The sequence below is a fragment of the Vidua macroura genome, chromosome 6 (genome assembly GCF_024509145.1).
Source record: "Vidua macroura isolate BioBank_ID:100142 chromosome 6, ASM2450914v1, whole genome shotgun sequence".
NCBI lineage: Eukaryota > Metazoa > Chordata > Aves > Passeriformes > Viduidae > Vidua > Vidua macroura.
The window spans coordinates 44,205,519-44,221,229 of record NC_071576.1 but is presented as its reverse complement, the minus strand read 5'-3'; the positions used below and the strand labels follow the sequence as shown (position 1 = coordinate 44,221,229).

At 40.7% G+C, this 15,711-nt stretch overlaps 1 protein-coding gene across 2 annotated transcripts in view; it reads left to right on the top strand.

Moving 5' to 3' along the window:
• The window catches only part of EHF (ETS homologous factor), a 34,029-nt gene extending 19,793 nt beyond the window's left edge, over positions 1 to 14,236 (top strand). The window contains exons 3-10 of one of the 2 annotated variants that reach the window (XM_053980224.1): positions 1,207 to 1,452; positions 1,772 to 1,831; positions 4,208 to 4,276; positions 4,367 to 4,435; positions 7,372 to 7,431; positions 9,790 to 9,985; positions 10,824 to 10,957; positions 13,746 to 14,236. In XM_053980224.1, the coding sequence (XP_053836199.1) occupies positions 1,207 to 1,452; positions 1,772 to 1,831; positions 4,208 to 4,276; positions 4,367 to 4,435; positions 7,372 to 7,431; positions 9,790 to 9,985; positions 10,824 to 10,923 (800 nt within the window). In that variant the 3' untranslated portion in view covers positions 10,924 to 10,957; positions 13,746 to 14,236. Of the gene's footprint in view, positions 1 to 1,206; positions 1,453 to 1,771; positions 1,832 to 4,207; positions 4,277 to 4,366; positions 4,436 to 7,371; positions 7,432 to 9,789; positions 9,986 to 10,823 lie in introns of both variants that reach the window. The other variant, XM_053980223.1, reaches the window with a different exon arrangement.
• The last annotated feature ends 1,475 nt before the right edge of the window (positions 14,237 to 15,711 follow it).

The window sequence follows — 15,711 nt, the reverse complement described above, 5'->3', positions numbered from 1 at the left end:
CAAGCTGTGTTGGCTAATATTGATAAAGAAAGCTAAATAACTGTGGGGATTGTTTTTGTGTTAGCTGGAAACTGTGTCCTGTACCTCATTTGAAGAGACCTGAGGTCTAGTGCACCTGAGTTAAGGTGATTTCCTAAAATGTGCCAATTCTGGTGCTTGTAGTCCTCTAGCAATATCCACTGTTGTCAGTATTTCTCACTGTGTGGTTAATTTTTTTTCTAGAGGAGACTGGGAACAGACTGGTGCCATATCCTGGAGTGAGGTCCCTGCAGAGCTTGGCCATGGCAGTCTCTCCTGCCACGTAATCTCTCATTCCCTCAGCCTTAAACCCTTCTTGCACTTGTGAGCATTTTATCTCACCGTCACCTCTGTCTGGCATAGTCCGTTTTCCTCCTTTCCCAGGGAATAAATTGCACTGAACTCTGTGAGGACAGACCAAAGCAATCCTGCCTTTGCTCTTATCTTACATAATGATCCTATCCCATGTACAATTTCTTCCATTTGCACATGCAAATTATTGTCGTGCAATGACATACAACCAAGAGCAGTTTAAGAGATTGCCAAGAAAAGACTCAGACATTCTAACAAGAAAATTATGCAGCTTCCATAGCTAAAGATGAGTTTTACAACTACATTCAGAAACCACCTTACATGACTACAGCAATAATCTGCACTATCAGAATGCCAAATCTGTCATGAAACCATGGCCCACACTGATAGGCTTTTACTGTGGAACAGTATGAGAGTGCTTTTAACCTTCTTTTTCCTAACCCCACAATTAATATTTAGCCCCTACTAAGTTCTTATTCAAAGAAAGTTTCCACGTCACCTTATGAGAGTTTTGCAAGGCTTTTCCATCATTTTCTGATACAATAAAATGATTTTCTCACACATCCCTTTTCAACAGTATTTCTGTAAAGTATCTTCCCTCAGAGAATTTTGGTGTATTTAGCCAACATTAATAAGTTAATTCCTCCAAATCAATCAGCCAAGAGGTGTGTAATGAAATAATGCCCAATTTTTAGATGGAAAACTGAGGTCAAAACCTTCACAATATCTTCTCCAGCTATAGCTACTGAGACAATGTTAAGGACTGAGAAAAGCATCTTGATCTGGAGACTTCCAGGACATGTAATTTGGCTGTAGATCTTATTGTGGATGACTATTATGCTATCAGAGACAGTAAATATTTTTTTTCTTTTCCAGTATCCAGTAGCTTCTATGGAACCCAGTGGCACGAAATACACCCGCAGTACTGGACTAAGTTTCAAGTCTGGGAGTGGCTGCAGCACCTCCTTGATACCAACCAACTGGATGCCAACTGCATACCTTTCCAGGAGTTTGATATCAATGGGGAACATCTGTGTAGTATGAGCCTGCAGGAATTCACTCAGGCAGCTGGGACAGCAGGACAACTGCTTTACAGCAACCTCCAGCACCTAAAATGGAATGGTAAATAGATATTAAGAGAAACACGTGTATATTAGTCTGAATTCTGAGATCTTCAGAAGTCATTTACATTCCCCAGAAGCCTGCCTGGCAGATTATACTTGCTATGTTTGCTATTCTGCTTATAGTTCATTTATGGTATTGCTAAATTTCTTGGATATTACTTCAGGCAGAAATCTGAAGGATGAAGAAGAGAGGGAATGTTTCCCACTCCAAAATCAGCCCTCTGGCTCAGGTGTAGAAGTTGCTGCTTGGAGCTAATACATTTAATTCCTCTGTGCTCATTCTCATACTTCCTATCTGCCAATTTGCTTTCTTGCAGGTCAGTGTGGAAGTGACATGTACCAATCTCATAATGTCATTGTGAAGACAGAGCAAACAGGTGAGTAGCAGTTGGGTAAATTGTCTTTTGAAAAGAGGGGACCCTTCTTCCAAGGGAGACAAATCAAAGTGTCATTAAATAAAATGGAAAGTGTATCATGCAGAATTAAAGAAGTAATACAAATGTCAGTCAGTGCCTACTTCTGAAGTTTCGGGTAATACCACATGCATGTGGCCACTTTTCCTGGGGGACCTCTGCAGTATCAGCAGTCTACATGGATGTTCAGAGTTGGAGTAGTTTGAGGTGCTCCATGGAGGCAGCTTTGTAGAGGACTTCATTCTATGCTTCATTCAGCAGATTTCAAAACAACTATTTTAACAATGTGCTCCTTTAAAAAAAAAAAGGAAGAAAGAAAGGAAGAAAAAATATTTTGTTGTGAAGTGCTGTTAATGTTTGAAACACGAGGAGATCCCCAAAAACCAGCTTGGAGAGAAAAAAAAAGGTTACATTTTAATTTCTTCACTGGTTTCAATGAAACTGAAATCCAGGCAGTAGTTTGGTTAGATCAAATCTGCATTTCTGCTGTTGCAATTCTTTTTCTGAGTGTGTTTATAGCTAGATCCCTTTCCTCCCAGGGCTTTGTTTAACTGAGAAAAGAACTTCAGCTTGATTCAACCATCCTCTTCAGGCACAATTATTTTCCTTGTTCCTTTGCCAGATGATGCCTGTCCATATCCACACACTCTCTATCCCACTAGTCCCAGCCTCTTTGTATGTAGGTGTGCCCATGAGCCACGTTTTGATATCTCCTGGCAGAACAAATACTGATCTGTTGCATGTGGTGTCTCTAACAAATACTGTCAGCCTGTTTATCCACTTAACCTGTTGGAGCCCAGCCTCTCCAGCCAGGAACATTACCCACATTCTCCTTGCAGCAGGCAAGGATTGCAATCTACAATCCACTCCTGGTATGGGAGATGTGCATGAGGCAGCCTTGCTGCTTTCCATAGAGGTAACTCCAGTAATCCTTTAAGTCCTGATTTATAAGATCCTGGTATAATATTATTTCCTTCTCCTACTGGAGATGAGGGCAAAACACCTCAACTGCACATCTTGGAAAGGACTAACTGATGGGTGGTTCTCCTGGATGTGCTGAATCAGGAAAGGCCTGGTGGGGCTCTGGTGGTGCCAACTACAGCCAGTGGGAGTGGATTAAGTTTCTGCATGTGAAGGAGCAGGAATTGTGGATTAGAGCTGCTGGGAAAGTTACCCCTCATGAGGCAAGGACAGGGCTGGTGGTTTTGAGGGGAAGCTTGTCTCACTCCAGTAACCCATCACAGCTGCAAAGACAGGTACTGAAAAAGGCCAAAATGAACAAAGGTGAACAGTTTTCCTGTGTTCTGGCTGGGTAAGGCCTGTTTTCAGAGGCAACATTAGGCAGATCAGGTGTCCAAGCAAGCAAAGGGTGTGTGCTATTGTAGGAACGCAAGCTCTGGGTGCCCAAACATGCAGGTATTAGTTAGCATGCCTGTGAAATTCCTATGTCATCAGTGGTAACTTCGCCAAACATGATTATTTAGCTGTAACTCATTTTGGGGTTTTTGATTTCATTTATATGAACATGAAAAAAATTAGGTTTAACCTAGATTTGAACCTTATATCTCATCCCTACTGACCTGGTTTCAAAAGAAAAAGAGATTTTTAAGGCTTCTGACCTTAAAAATGCACTGTGAAAAATTTCCAGACCAGTGTACAGGTCATAAAGACAGTACTTCTGTTCTGCTTATATTGATCCATATGACCAGAAGGTCACTAAAAATTATTCCTCTTTAATAATGAAGGTGTTTTTTTAGGTTAAGGATGGGGACTTAGTGTGCCTGGAATAAAATGGCCCTTCATCTAGGATTAGGCTGTGATGTTTCTCACCATGTGCTTAAACAATGAGCTGTGTTTCAGAGAGGACTTTCGAGTTCTACCATTATAGAAATAAATACTCATCATAAGCATCCTTCTTTTTTACTAGATATTTGAAAACACTTTCATCTCTGTGGCTCCAATGCACTGTCATGATCATCAGGGGCTGAGAGTTCAGGACTGGATTGGGTAGAGTTAGAGTTGATCTGGCATTGGAAACCTCCTCCAAGGCCAGGCATAAATTATATACTAGTCAGGAAAAGGCAGAGCATACTACATTATTTCTAAAAATCAGTGCTTTGTGTAAATACATTTGCCTGACTATGCAAAGCTCCATGCATAATTTGAGTGAAAGTAAATAATTTTGTACAAAGTCCCTTCACTTCTTGGTTCCCTTGACAGCTTTTTTTTTTTTTTTTCTTTTTTTTGCACATTTTAAATTCTTTCAGTGCTCAATACTTACCTCTGTGCTGAAAAACGTTCTTTTAGTGATCCAGTTTTTTTTTGGTCCTTTACCTTCAGATCCGTCATTAATGGTGTCCTGGAAAGAAGAGAATTATCTTTATGACAGTGGCTATGGTAGCACAGTAGGTAATTAACATCACAATACTTCATGCATTCTGAGATGGCTTTATTGTTGTCTGAGGCTATTAGTTTAAATGTCTTCCTTTTAATTCCCAGAGTTATTGGACAGTAAAACATTCTGTCGTGCTCAGATTTCCATGATGACACCTAATCACCAATCTTCTGGTAAGAAACTTGTAATTATATTTTTAATTGTTTGTCACTTGTCCCAGAGCTACCAACATGTAATAGTCTCTGTGGTCTTCTGTTGTAGGATTGCATCTGAGCCTCTAGTAATTTTAAACCAAGCAATGATGATTCTGACAGGTTTATTAGCTGTCATTATAACAATAGCTTTCTTTAAAGAAATGCTTCTGTCTTCTCTCTGTCAAGAGGAAGATGATCAAATAATCTGTAATCTCCACATATCTTTTAAAGTGACTGAGTCAAAGGGGTAAACATGAGTGTCAGAGAGACAAGACATTCCAGCTACACCACGCTTTTCTGTGGTACAGCATATGGGGCAAACAAGTGCCCCATTCCTCCTCAAAGCAGCCGTGCTCCCCGGTGAGCCTGTGATTCATGCTGAGCAGGCTGCTGGGTTTGGGGCCAGGCTCGGGTTGGCCTGGGGCAGCTGTAGGGCAGACACCAAGCCCTGTGCCCAAATGCGCTGGCACAAGGGCTTCCTCCTCCAGCCTCTCTGAGCTGACAGCGGGGTGCTCACTGAAGCCGCCTGTCTTCAGTGAGGGAGAGCTCAAATCCACCTGCTGAGGGGCAGGAGACAGAGCAAACCTGTTTGCTGTAGTGCCTGGTCAAAGTGCAGTCTGGTCACATGTGGCAAAGGCTCTGTGGGCCCCATCCTGGGGGCTGCCACCAGGACGGAGGCAGGAGAGCAAGGCAGGGGGACAAGAGTAAAGCAGAGGCGGCAGGGGATTGAGAAAGCGGGGAAGGAAAGGCGGGTTCTTCTTAGGAGGCCATTAAGCAGAGATCTGAGGGAGAAGGCACTGGAAGTGCTGGAGGAGAAGAAAGGAGAGTGTGTTGCTGTAGACCAGCCTTGCACTGGGGTCAGCCCTGTGCTTCTGCATGTGGGTAGCGGCTCCAGCCGCTCTGCCTGCCATCCACTGCTCCTCCAGCCTCTTGTGCTGGATTGGCCAAGTGGCATACAGTTTAACTAATGCACACAGCTACGAATTACCAAAAAAAAAAAACCTCAACCAAACACCCTGTTTGCTTTCTCCACCACCTCCACCCACTCTCACAAGATGGCTACCAGGATTTCAGGGCTCTGACAGGGCTGGGGACCTGTCCAGATCCCGGCACGGTGTGTTTATCTGCTGACTGCTTAAGCCTAGAGCTAGGGTGGCACACCAAGGGCACAGCCTCCTGTAAAAACTAAATTTGTATATCCCGTAAAAAAAATGGCTCATTCCTGAATCATATGCAAATAATGCGTAACCTTTTGTCAAAAGTTTTGCAAGATGGCTTTGTTGAAACTGCATCATAACTCTTTTCATCTGTCAGGCCCTAGCCTCCTAACATGGCATGTTTGAAACCAGTCTCCATGTAGGAGCTGTGGCAGAGCAGGAGGCTATTTACACAGTAAATCACTGGCTAGGCAAAAGGCAACTGAACTTCCAAGAATAAATTTCCAGCTAAGTGGAGCATAACAAACATTTGCAAGTGAATTGTGGGATTTTAAAATGAGAAGGATTTATATGAGGGCAAATAAAGAATTGGGTCCTGCAGTTGTTACCTGGAGTTCCCACAGGCTTTAAATAACATATGGGGAATCATAATCTGAGGAAAAGCAGTGAAATAAGCCTCATTTTACTTCCCCCACACCACACCCCCCTCCAAGCTGAGTGAGGTTCAGGCTAGTTCCTGCTCTTTGAGAGTGGGAAGGCAAAATGACTCAGAGCACGTTTGCTGCTTGGGGGTCAAGGACAATAATTTATCAGACTTAGAATAGCAGAGGTTAGGCCTATCCCCACGGTCTTGTTCAGTTTATGTTTCCAGTTATGTATGAATAAAACAAGTGTGTGAATAAGTTTGCATCTACCTTTTCACATGCAATTATTGCAGTAGCTTGTGCAAATCTGACAAGTTTCTATGCAAATTAATATTTCCTGTGAGTCATTTTCCCATGCAAATGCCTGGTTTCCATGAAAAGTATGATAATTGTGCATTCATAGAAGCTGGGAAAACATGCGTGGGACCTTAAGCTAAGCTTTGCTTTATGGGATTCAGGGACAAGGTATGCTGAAAAACAAACACAGAAGGGGCTCCCTCTCAGGTCTATCCCACAGATTTTGTGAGACTTAGAGCAATCACATGAAAGCTATTCATTAAGTACAAGAGCAGAGCCAGGCTGCAGTGGTTTGGGGGTGGGAGGGTTGAACGTGCAGACTGCAAGGTAGGTTACAGTCATGAACAGGCAGAACTTCTTTTTTTTTCATTTCTGAAGAAATGCTTGTGCCAGAAATCCTATTTATCCTCTGACTGGCTGCAGGTGATAAAGTACCATTGATGAGAAATGGCTTGTTCCTATGGCTCTGAGCCACAGAAAAATATATGCTTGTCCTGCTGCCAAAAACTCCTACCAGTGCAGCCCCTTTCCCCCACCCTGCCCCCCTGAACAGCAGCGCTTTGCCAGTTCATTATGTTTTAGTCAGGTAGGTGTTCTGTGCATTGGTACCAGCACATACATTTCCCATTAGATCATCTCTTCAGAAACAAATAAGGCCCCAAAGATACGTGCTTCAGCAAAGACTAAGATAATGCGACAATTCAGGATTCCTTTTACAGATGTGATCATCCAATTTTTCTCTCTCTCACACACAATATGAGGTGAGGTATTTGTTAATCAAATTTAGCTTTCAAAAGCCAAATGTTTACCTCTGCATTCATTCTTTATTCATCAGTGGTCTCTTTGAGAAGTGTGCTGATTAACATAGAGTACAGAAAACAAAACTCTCCCTCCTCACTTAGATTACCTTCCGAAAAGTGATTATCTTTAGAAGAGATATTTATTCTTTTTTTGTGGTTTTATTTCTTTCAACCTGCTAGTCAGTGGAAAGCCTTTAATCAAATTTACAAATAGACTTCATTTTCCTTCTCTGCAGACTCTTCAGATGCAAAAAAATCGCAAGATCATACCCCAAAGTCGCACACCAAGAAGCACAGTAAGTCAACATCCGTGCTTATAAGGGTTGGTTAGTTTATTGAAGGAAAAAGAAACAAATGAAAATCAAATCCTCTTTGGGAGGGAAGAGGAAGCATTTTGAATGCAAAACGCGTTAAATCATTATTGTGATTGAATTCTGAAAGGATCTGACTATCTAGTACTGCTTGTTTGCGTCATTTTTGGACTCAATATTGTTAAACTTTTCAAATTGTTTTTATCAGTGAGGGCCTACAGGGAAGCAACCAGAAACCAGCTTCCTCTGCCCTGTCTTGAGCTGGGCTAGTGGAATGGAGTAAAGGAATGATGAGGAAGACCCAGGATTTAATCAGAAGGGCCTGTGCGTGGGCACAGTCATGCTCATGCCTGTGCCTGCCAGGTGCAGCACGCACCACAGACCCTGCTCGGCATCCCCTTGTAGAACTTCTCACGCACAATATCACAAGAAAGCACCTGTGCCTCAATCTTGCCACCTTCTTATCCCCTGATATGACAGTCTCTCCACTCCCATCACGTACATTTTCTGCAAGTTTTTATTCAACCTGACTCTGAAGACAGGATACCATAACTGTGATTTCTATACATAGTTCCGTTAACGTACTTTACTGAGATTTTTTGATGCTGAAAATATTCTATGTATGTCTTTTCCATCCTATTTAATTCCCTGATTATAATAGGAAAGCTTAGTATTGGTCTTTCACTGCATTTTGTGGTATTTGGGTTCATCCTGTTTCAATATGACCTCCAGATTGTCTCTTCCTGACTCTTCTTACTCTTGTTCTGTTGCTTTGCCCCAACAGAACTACTGAACTTTATGTCTGTACACAAATATCTCGGTGGTGTTTTTTGTGTGTGTGTGTTTATAAAAAGGTTGTTCATGAAAGGATTAGACAGGACTGGTCTGAAGAAAGACCTGTGAAGAACTGAGGTCTGTCAGCTTGTTCAGCTTGGAGAAGAGAAGGCTGAAGGTTGACACATCCTTAGGGAGGGCAGTGGAGGGGGAGGTGCTGATCTCTGTCTAGTGACCAGTGATAGGATATGAGGAAATGGAGTGAAGGTGTGCCAGGGAAAGTTCAGACTGCATAATAGAGAAGGTTCTTCACCCAGAGGGTGGTCGTTCACAACAGGCTCCCCAGGAAAGTGATCACAGCAACAAGCCTGACAGAGTCCAAGGAGCATCTGGACAATGCTCTTAGTCATGTGGTTTAGTTCTAGGATGTCCTGCGAGGAGCAGGGAGTAAGACTTGATGATTTTTATAGGTCCGTTCCAACTTGAGATATTCTGTGATTCTAACATCTCATCAGTCGCAGCCTGGGCCTATAAACCAGGTGACATTGGCAGTCTGGGCTAATCCCCTTCATCTCCAGTTCCTCCAGTACTGCTCCGTATCACGTCCATAAGTTACTGATGTTCAGATAGGTTAGATCCACAACATTTTAATGGGTCTAGAAAACAATTATAATAATAAGGAAAAATATTGGATTAGTTGACTGAAATCTAATTCTACTTATACTGCACTGCATACCATTTTCAAGTTACCTTCACATCTTTGACTAGCTTGTTTCCTTCTTAATTTGGTCTAATTGCATGCTTTTGAAGAGAGACCAAAGGACTGCTGTCTTTCTGGCTCACCTTGTCACTGTGTTTGTTATTCTTCATTTGTAAACTACTTCATCTGATTGGATGGATTTATTTAAGGTTGTTTTTTTTTTTTGACCTGGACTTTCTGGTTCTATCTTTATAGTAACTATGCTTAAACTGAGAGGTCTACCTGTGGAACTGGGAATCTGTCTTTTCTACACCATGGTCAAACTTTTTGGTTCCCTTTTTACATACAATTTTGGCTGGCCAGCTTTGTCACTGTCCTTCTATCCACTCTACACCTTCTTACTTACTCATTCGTGCAGAATGGCAGTTCACCTCCTGTGCCTTCTGTCTGTATTTTAAATGCATGGAGGTTCGGTGCCTGCTTCATGGTAATCTGTCTGTTTCATGTGCCACACAATAATATCAGGTTACATGCTGTGCTGTAGACAGGGATCAGGGGAAATGGGCAAATGAGATGAGGGGAAGGCATGTTCTCTTTAGGGCAGGAACAGTGCCAAAGGCAGAAGGAAGCAGTGGGTGTTTGGACTCTGCTTCCCCTGGTTGCTGGGGCTCCTACCTGCCTGACTGAGGCCGACGCTTACCTGCAGTCAAAAGGCTGCCAGTGTTTTTCACCTGTATATCTCTGAGGTGGGGGTCCTGTGCTCCAGAAACTATGGCCTGAGTGTTCACCCTCTGTAGATGGCATAAAAATTGCAATCATAGCCCAGAGAGCCCTTGAGACACTCCTTCCTGCCCTCTTTCCTTTTTCAGACCCTCGAGGAACTCATCTTTGGGAATTTATTCGAGATATTCTTCTCAATCCTGAGAAAAACCCAGGATTAATCAAGTGGGAAGACCGGTCAGAAGGTGTCTTCAGATTTTTAAAATCTGAAGCTGTGGCCCAGCTGTGGGGAAAGAAGAAAAACAACAGCAGCATGACTTATGAGAAACTCAGCCGGGCTATGAGGTAAGCTGATGTTGCTGAGGAAGACTGTGGCACATACACAGACCAGCTGGATGGAGAATTTGTCTGACTTTTAGAAATTATTTGTCAACAGCAGAAGTTGCTTTCTTTGATAGTCTCTCACACTAATTTTGTAATAATTTGTAGCATTATGTTCTTTTCTTCTCCTGTTTCTCTAGAATATATGATATATTCTATATATCACAATATATATTCTATATAACACAAATAATTGTTTATATATATATACAAATTCTGTTTGGCTCCATCCAAACAACCAGTGTAGGAAGGGAATATGGTTGCAGAAACCTGAGAATATTTAAATGGTCCAGTAATGGCTGGAGACCTTGTTGTTTCCAGCAGCATTCAGAAACTAGGCATTGTCCTAGGAAACTAGGACACATGCATTGTCTTAAAATCGGTGTTAGGATTTTCTTTCCTCTTTGATTTAACATTTTGAGAATTTTTCCATAATCTCTGAAACTTCAAAATGTATTTTTAAAAGGGCTGAGATTCTTTCCCAGTCTGATTTTCAGATCCTGGCTTATCTGGAAAAAAAACCCCATGAAACCTCATAAGAGTCTATGATAAATCCAGCAGTATGCTTTGACTTGAAACAGGGTGAAATTCAAACTCAGGAGCTAATTAACATAAAGGAAAAAAGAAAACATCCATTTTTCCTTCTCTGTCATTCATTTATAATGATCTTAGATATTATATATATATCTCAATAGAAAATCAAGACTTTTTAAACTAGCCAAGGGATTATCTAATTGGCAGTGGCCTTTTAGGACCACAGGTGAATTTACTCTTATATCTTTTTCTGTTTTTATTTTAACAGATACTATTACAAAAGGGAAATACTTGAGCGCGTGGATGGTCGGAGATTAGTATATAAATTTGGAAAGAATGCCCGTGGTTGGAGAGAAAATGAAAATTAAATAGATAAAGGAATAACATTTAAAACCTATGGATGTAAATATTCAAAGACTATTTTCTTATATTTATGTATCAAACTGGGGTGAGAAAACAATTCTACTTCTGTCGGCAAGAAAGAACATTATCATTATTGGTGTTAAAATTATTTTATTTGAAGTATGTCCTGTATGGGGAAAAAATGTACACAGTTTTCTGTGATATAAGTTAACATTATAGAATTATGATTATTTTTCCCTTCTTGTGAAGTTTTCTTCTTTTTTTTTTTTAATCATACAGGCATAATGTGATTCATGAGTCATGTAAAGAAAGGGAAGGAGCTAAATATTAGGGCATTTAGGGAGTATGATCCACTTTGGAAGGCAGCAATAAGTGGAGGAAACAGTAAAGCATCTCTGAGCCAAGTAGCCTTCTTCCATAGTCAAATGGTTTATAGCTTTCCTTGGCCAATACCACTTGTTCCTTCCCTCTGAGTGTTTTAATACTTTGCTGGCTTTCAGCTGCTTTTCTTGAATTAGACAGTGGGTTCCTCTTCAGCTGGCTTATCCCAGCCACAAGAACAGTGGCTCTGCAAGGTGGCTGTCAGCATTTATTTGGAGAACGCATACTACCTCCACCACTGAGACCTTCTTTTGTGGGCAGACATTTAGGACCAGACCTTACCTGATACTCAGTGTCCTCCCTAACCTCCAAAGAGCATTCAGCTCACCTCAGGAAAAAAGCTAATTTTTGTTAACTAATATCTTTGGGGTGAACTGCTGGAAGAGTATCGATCTTGGGGACCAAAAGCTGTTGAAGGAAGATTGTTTTCTGACTGGGAAAACTTATTAAAAGGCACTGATTTCCCAGTAGGAATGTTAATAATCCTCTCACCCTCTTGCACTTCTAATTAAAGCTTTCAAATCTGTATCATATGGAGCAGTGAGGAGGTGGGCAAGCAGAACGTTTATTAATCCCTTGGCACGAGGAAGAAATCTCCCCAGTTATTTCAAGCTGTGGTCCTCCTGGAAGGTCAAGTCTCACTTGGACAGATACTTTCAAAAAACCTTTGAGAAATGCAAAGCTAAACTATGTGCAAAATATTAGTTCCCCTTTCTTTCCTCAAGTCTAACTCTATACTGTACTTATACTTGTCATTTGTGCTTGGATTTTTAGTTGGAGGAAAAACTCCATCAACATAAAGGCACTGAGATTTTAGGTCTGGCTCAGTATTTTGAGTTCACCTCTAGCAGCACTATGCAGACACTGAGCATTCATTGGCAGCTTTTCCTTTCTCCAGCTTACAAATGCTTTCTGCTGGCATGAGCATATGCAGAACATAGGGAAATAAAAACTAGAGGAGGCAGCACTTCACCAGGTCACTGATTACGTGAGATGTGGAAGTTGAGAAACAGGATTGTCTTGGTGATGTTAACAGAGGTGAAACTAAGATCAATTTCAAATCACTTTTTCAGGGATTAGAATTTGGAAACAATAACAGGGACTGAGAAGTCCAAGATTAAAAAAAGAAAAATAAAAAAAAGGGAAAATCAAGAATATTAAATCCATCCAATATCTATTTCCTGGGGCATCTCCTGGGTTTGAATCCATATTAGCTTGAAATATAGCAAGATACAGCTGGAGGTTGCAGGATATTCTATTTTTGTTTGTCTTAAAAGGAAATAGTGATGAAACCAAGAGACAACAGAAGTATCAATATGAAGTGTATAAAACGTGCTTAGCAACAATTTGTAGGCAAACATGAGAGCCTAACTTGTTATCTACACATGTAGGGCATGTTAAACAATAGCACCACCTCCTACACTGTGTATGTGAGAGCTGTCACCATCAATTAACCATACATGACAATTTTTACTTTTCATAACCTGGGTGGAGAGAGCTTCATCTTATTTACAAATCAAATAATAAGCCTGTGTACTTCAAAGCATTTTTTTTCTCTCAATCTATCTCTCTTTGTTTTGTTTTTTTTTTTGACTGTCTGTGCTAGCCTTGCTTGCTTTTGCAAACTCAATAATTTCCTTTTTTAGCTTAATTTGCTACATTTCACTTCCTTTACCATCATTTTGTAGTTCATATAACAAGTATAAGGACACCAGCTGAGAAGAGAACTTTCACTTTGCTCCTAAGACCATTTCTTCCCCTACCTGGTGGTTATTTGTACCCCTTTGCTCTATGCTCTTCACACCACCTCCACACCTTGCGTGAAAATCTGAGATTACTGGTACCATCACAAATCTGCAATGCAGTTGTGCCTTATCTTAGGTTAACATATATCTTATAGCAATGGATTTTAATACTTCATGAATTTGCTTTCTACCTGATCTCTCACAAAATTTCTTGGGAGATAAAATGAACCTGTGATATATGCGTGTCACCACTTGGTTGCTGAACAGCAGCTTAACCTGCTTTTAAAGATTTTGAAAGATAAAACTGTACTTAGAAGCATTCTGTATAAATTGAGAGAGTGGTTTACGTTGGGGTGCAGTATAAATGGTCTTCCACTGTCACATCTTTCGGCATGTGGAAATCATGCAAGTTTCTATTTCCACCCTGCGGAACTTTGCAGTGTTGTAGGTATTTGTCATTCAGCATTACAATAGCACAAAGTTGGAATAGAAGCCAGCCAACATTTACTCTGTTTTACAAACCTTTGCCTAAGACAAAGGACTGTTTAAAATTACAGTTCTTGCCAAGGACAGATGCAACCAACCAAAGAGAGTCTTTTTACCAGACCTAAGCAAACGGAGAAAATGAAGAGATGAATTTTTATGTAAATTGCTATTTAAACAAAAATCATTTCTGATTGCTCTTTTATTTTGTGTTTCAGAGGCTGAGCAATCATATTTTTAGATGTATCCTTTAAGTTAGCAGCTGCTGAACTGGTAGCACCACGTGTATAGATTTTTATTGTACCATAATTTTTCGTATGTATAAAGCTCTAGATAGGAAAGTATATTGTATTTATACAGTCACATGCAAATCACAACGTCAAAGGGTTGGCATGAGCACTCTCAATATTTTCTGCACAAAATTAGAGCAACTTGCTCTAAAAACATCCTGAGAAACTGTATGTAGGCTGTTGAACTACATAGACATTAAAATGTTTAGTTACATTTTCATGTTTCTTTCTGCAGCACATTGCATAATTCCTGCTTGCTTCTCACAGCATCAACTTCAATGTCTACGTGTGGAAACAAATCCAAGTTAGATATTTCACTATTGCCATTGTAAATTCCAGCTTGGAGACAATGTATTCACAAAATGGTTCTAAAGACTGTTTCTATTTTTGTGAATATGATATAAATTCAAATAAAACACTCATGAAAGAAATTATTTGATTAATGTTTATCTTCCCTTTTTTATGTCTTGTGATTGGAAGTGTCTAATGTGAATTCTTTCAGTACTGAAGAATATTTTAATATTTTTGAAAGGACTGCTGTAACTACAACAAAATCCAATAGCTTAAATTTACTAATATGTTGAATACCCGATCTTTTGTGAAGATACTCGGTTTCCAAACCTGTTTTATGTCTCACAGGCCTCACTGAAATAATGGATTATATCAACACAGCTAGATTGCCTTTCTTGTTTGGCTGCTAAACTTAACAAAGACCTGACTTCAGCACTGATTTAACTTCAAGGTATTTTGAAGTGTGTGCAAGGGCTAGGCTGATTAAGGATGCCATTACTCAAACCGAGCATTTCCTTTACTGAGTCAAAGCAGCTAAAACGATGAAATACTGTCCTTCATGTTATTTTTCCGTCTAAGTGGTGGCTATGAAAAGGGGACATCTCTCCTGATTTAGTCTGCAGCTTCAGGTAAAAAAGTGAAAATGCCTGCAGTTAAAAGCAAGTCAAGGCAGACTCCTTGGCATTTGCAGTCTGGGGGCTGTGGCCGTGCCAGCTGGGTGCAAGGGTGCTGTGTGTGGCCTGTGAAGGGCCACCCTGTAGCCCCTGTGGTGCCCTGCTGGGTGTCCCGGGCTGGCAGTACAAGGTGGTGCAGAGCAGCCAGTCTGACACAGAGACCTGAGCCTGCTGCTGTGCCAGCACATCTGGAGTTGGGCTGGAATCTCAATCAGAAGCTTCCCTGCAATAGGACAAGCCACACCATCATGCACTAGCATCTGCAGAATTTTAAGCAAGTGAGTGGTTCCCCTGCCATTGAAATGATGCATATGGGTGTTTGAGGATGGTGGCTCTATAAGTGTTTAATCTATATAGAATCAGCCTATATTTGAACCTGTAATTTCAAAGGGGCTCCAATGTCCACATAAATAGGAGAATGGGTTTGAATTTTGAACACAATTACAAACCCCAGGTTTAGTGTGCAAAATCAGTGTCCCAAGAGTGGTCATAGTTTGAGAACTTGGGAGTCCCCAACTAGGTTTCCAAAGGAATTGGAACTAGATTTCAGGCAAGTTCAGACTGAGATTTAAATAAGCACAGCAGTAAATGGTTGGGGCTTTTGTTTCAAGCAAGCTGAGGCCAATACTTGAGACAAACACAGAATATTGTTTGGAAACATGCAATTAAATGCACACCTAATAAACTCCCCCCACCCCCCCAATTAAAAAAAATTAAATCAAGCAAACCAAAACTCTTCCTTGGTTGTCACTTAAAACCAAGGAAAACTGCAGCATTCAGCTGCAGTCTAAGACCACGTGAATTAAAAATTCAAGGCAAAATTCGGTTTACAAATATTATGTAAATAGAAAATAAATAAGAGTGCTGTAAACAGAGTCTACCTGCATCTTAATGTGACATAAATTTGTGTGCATGTTTGTATCAAGGAC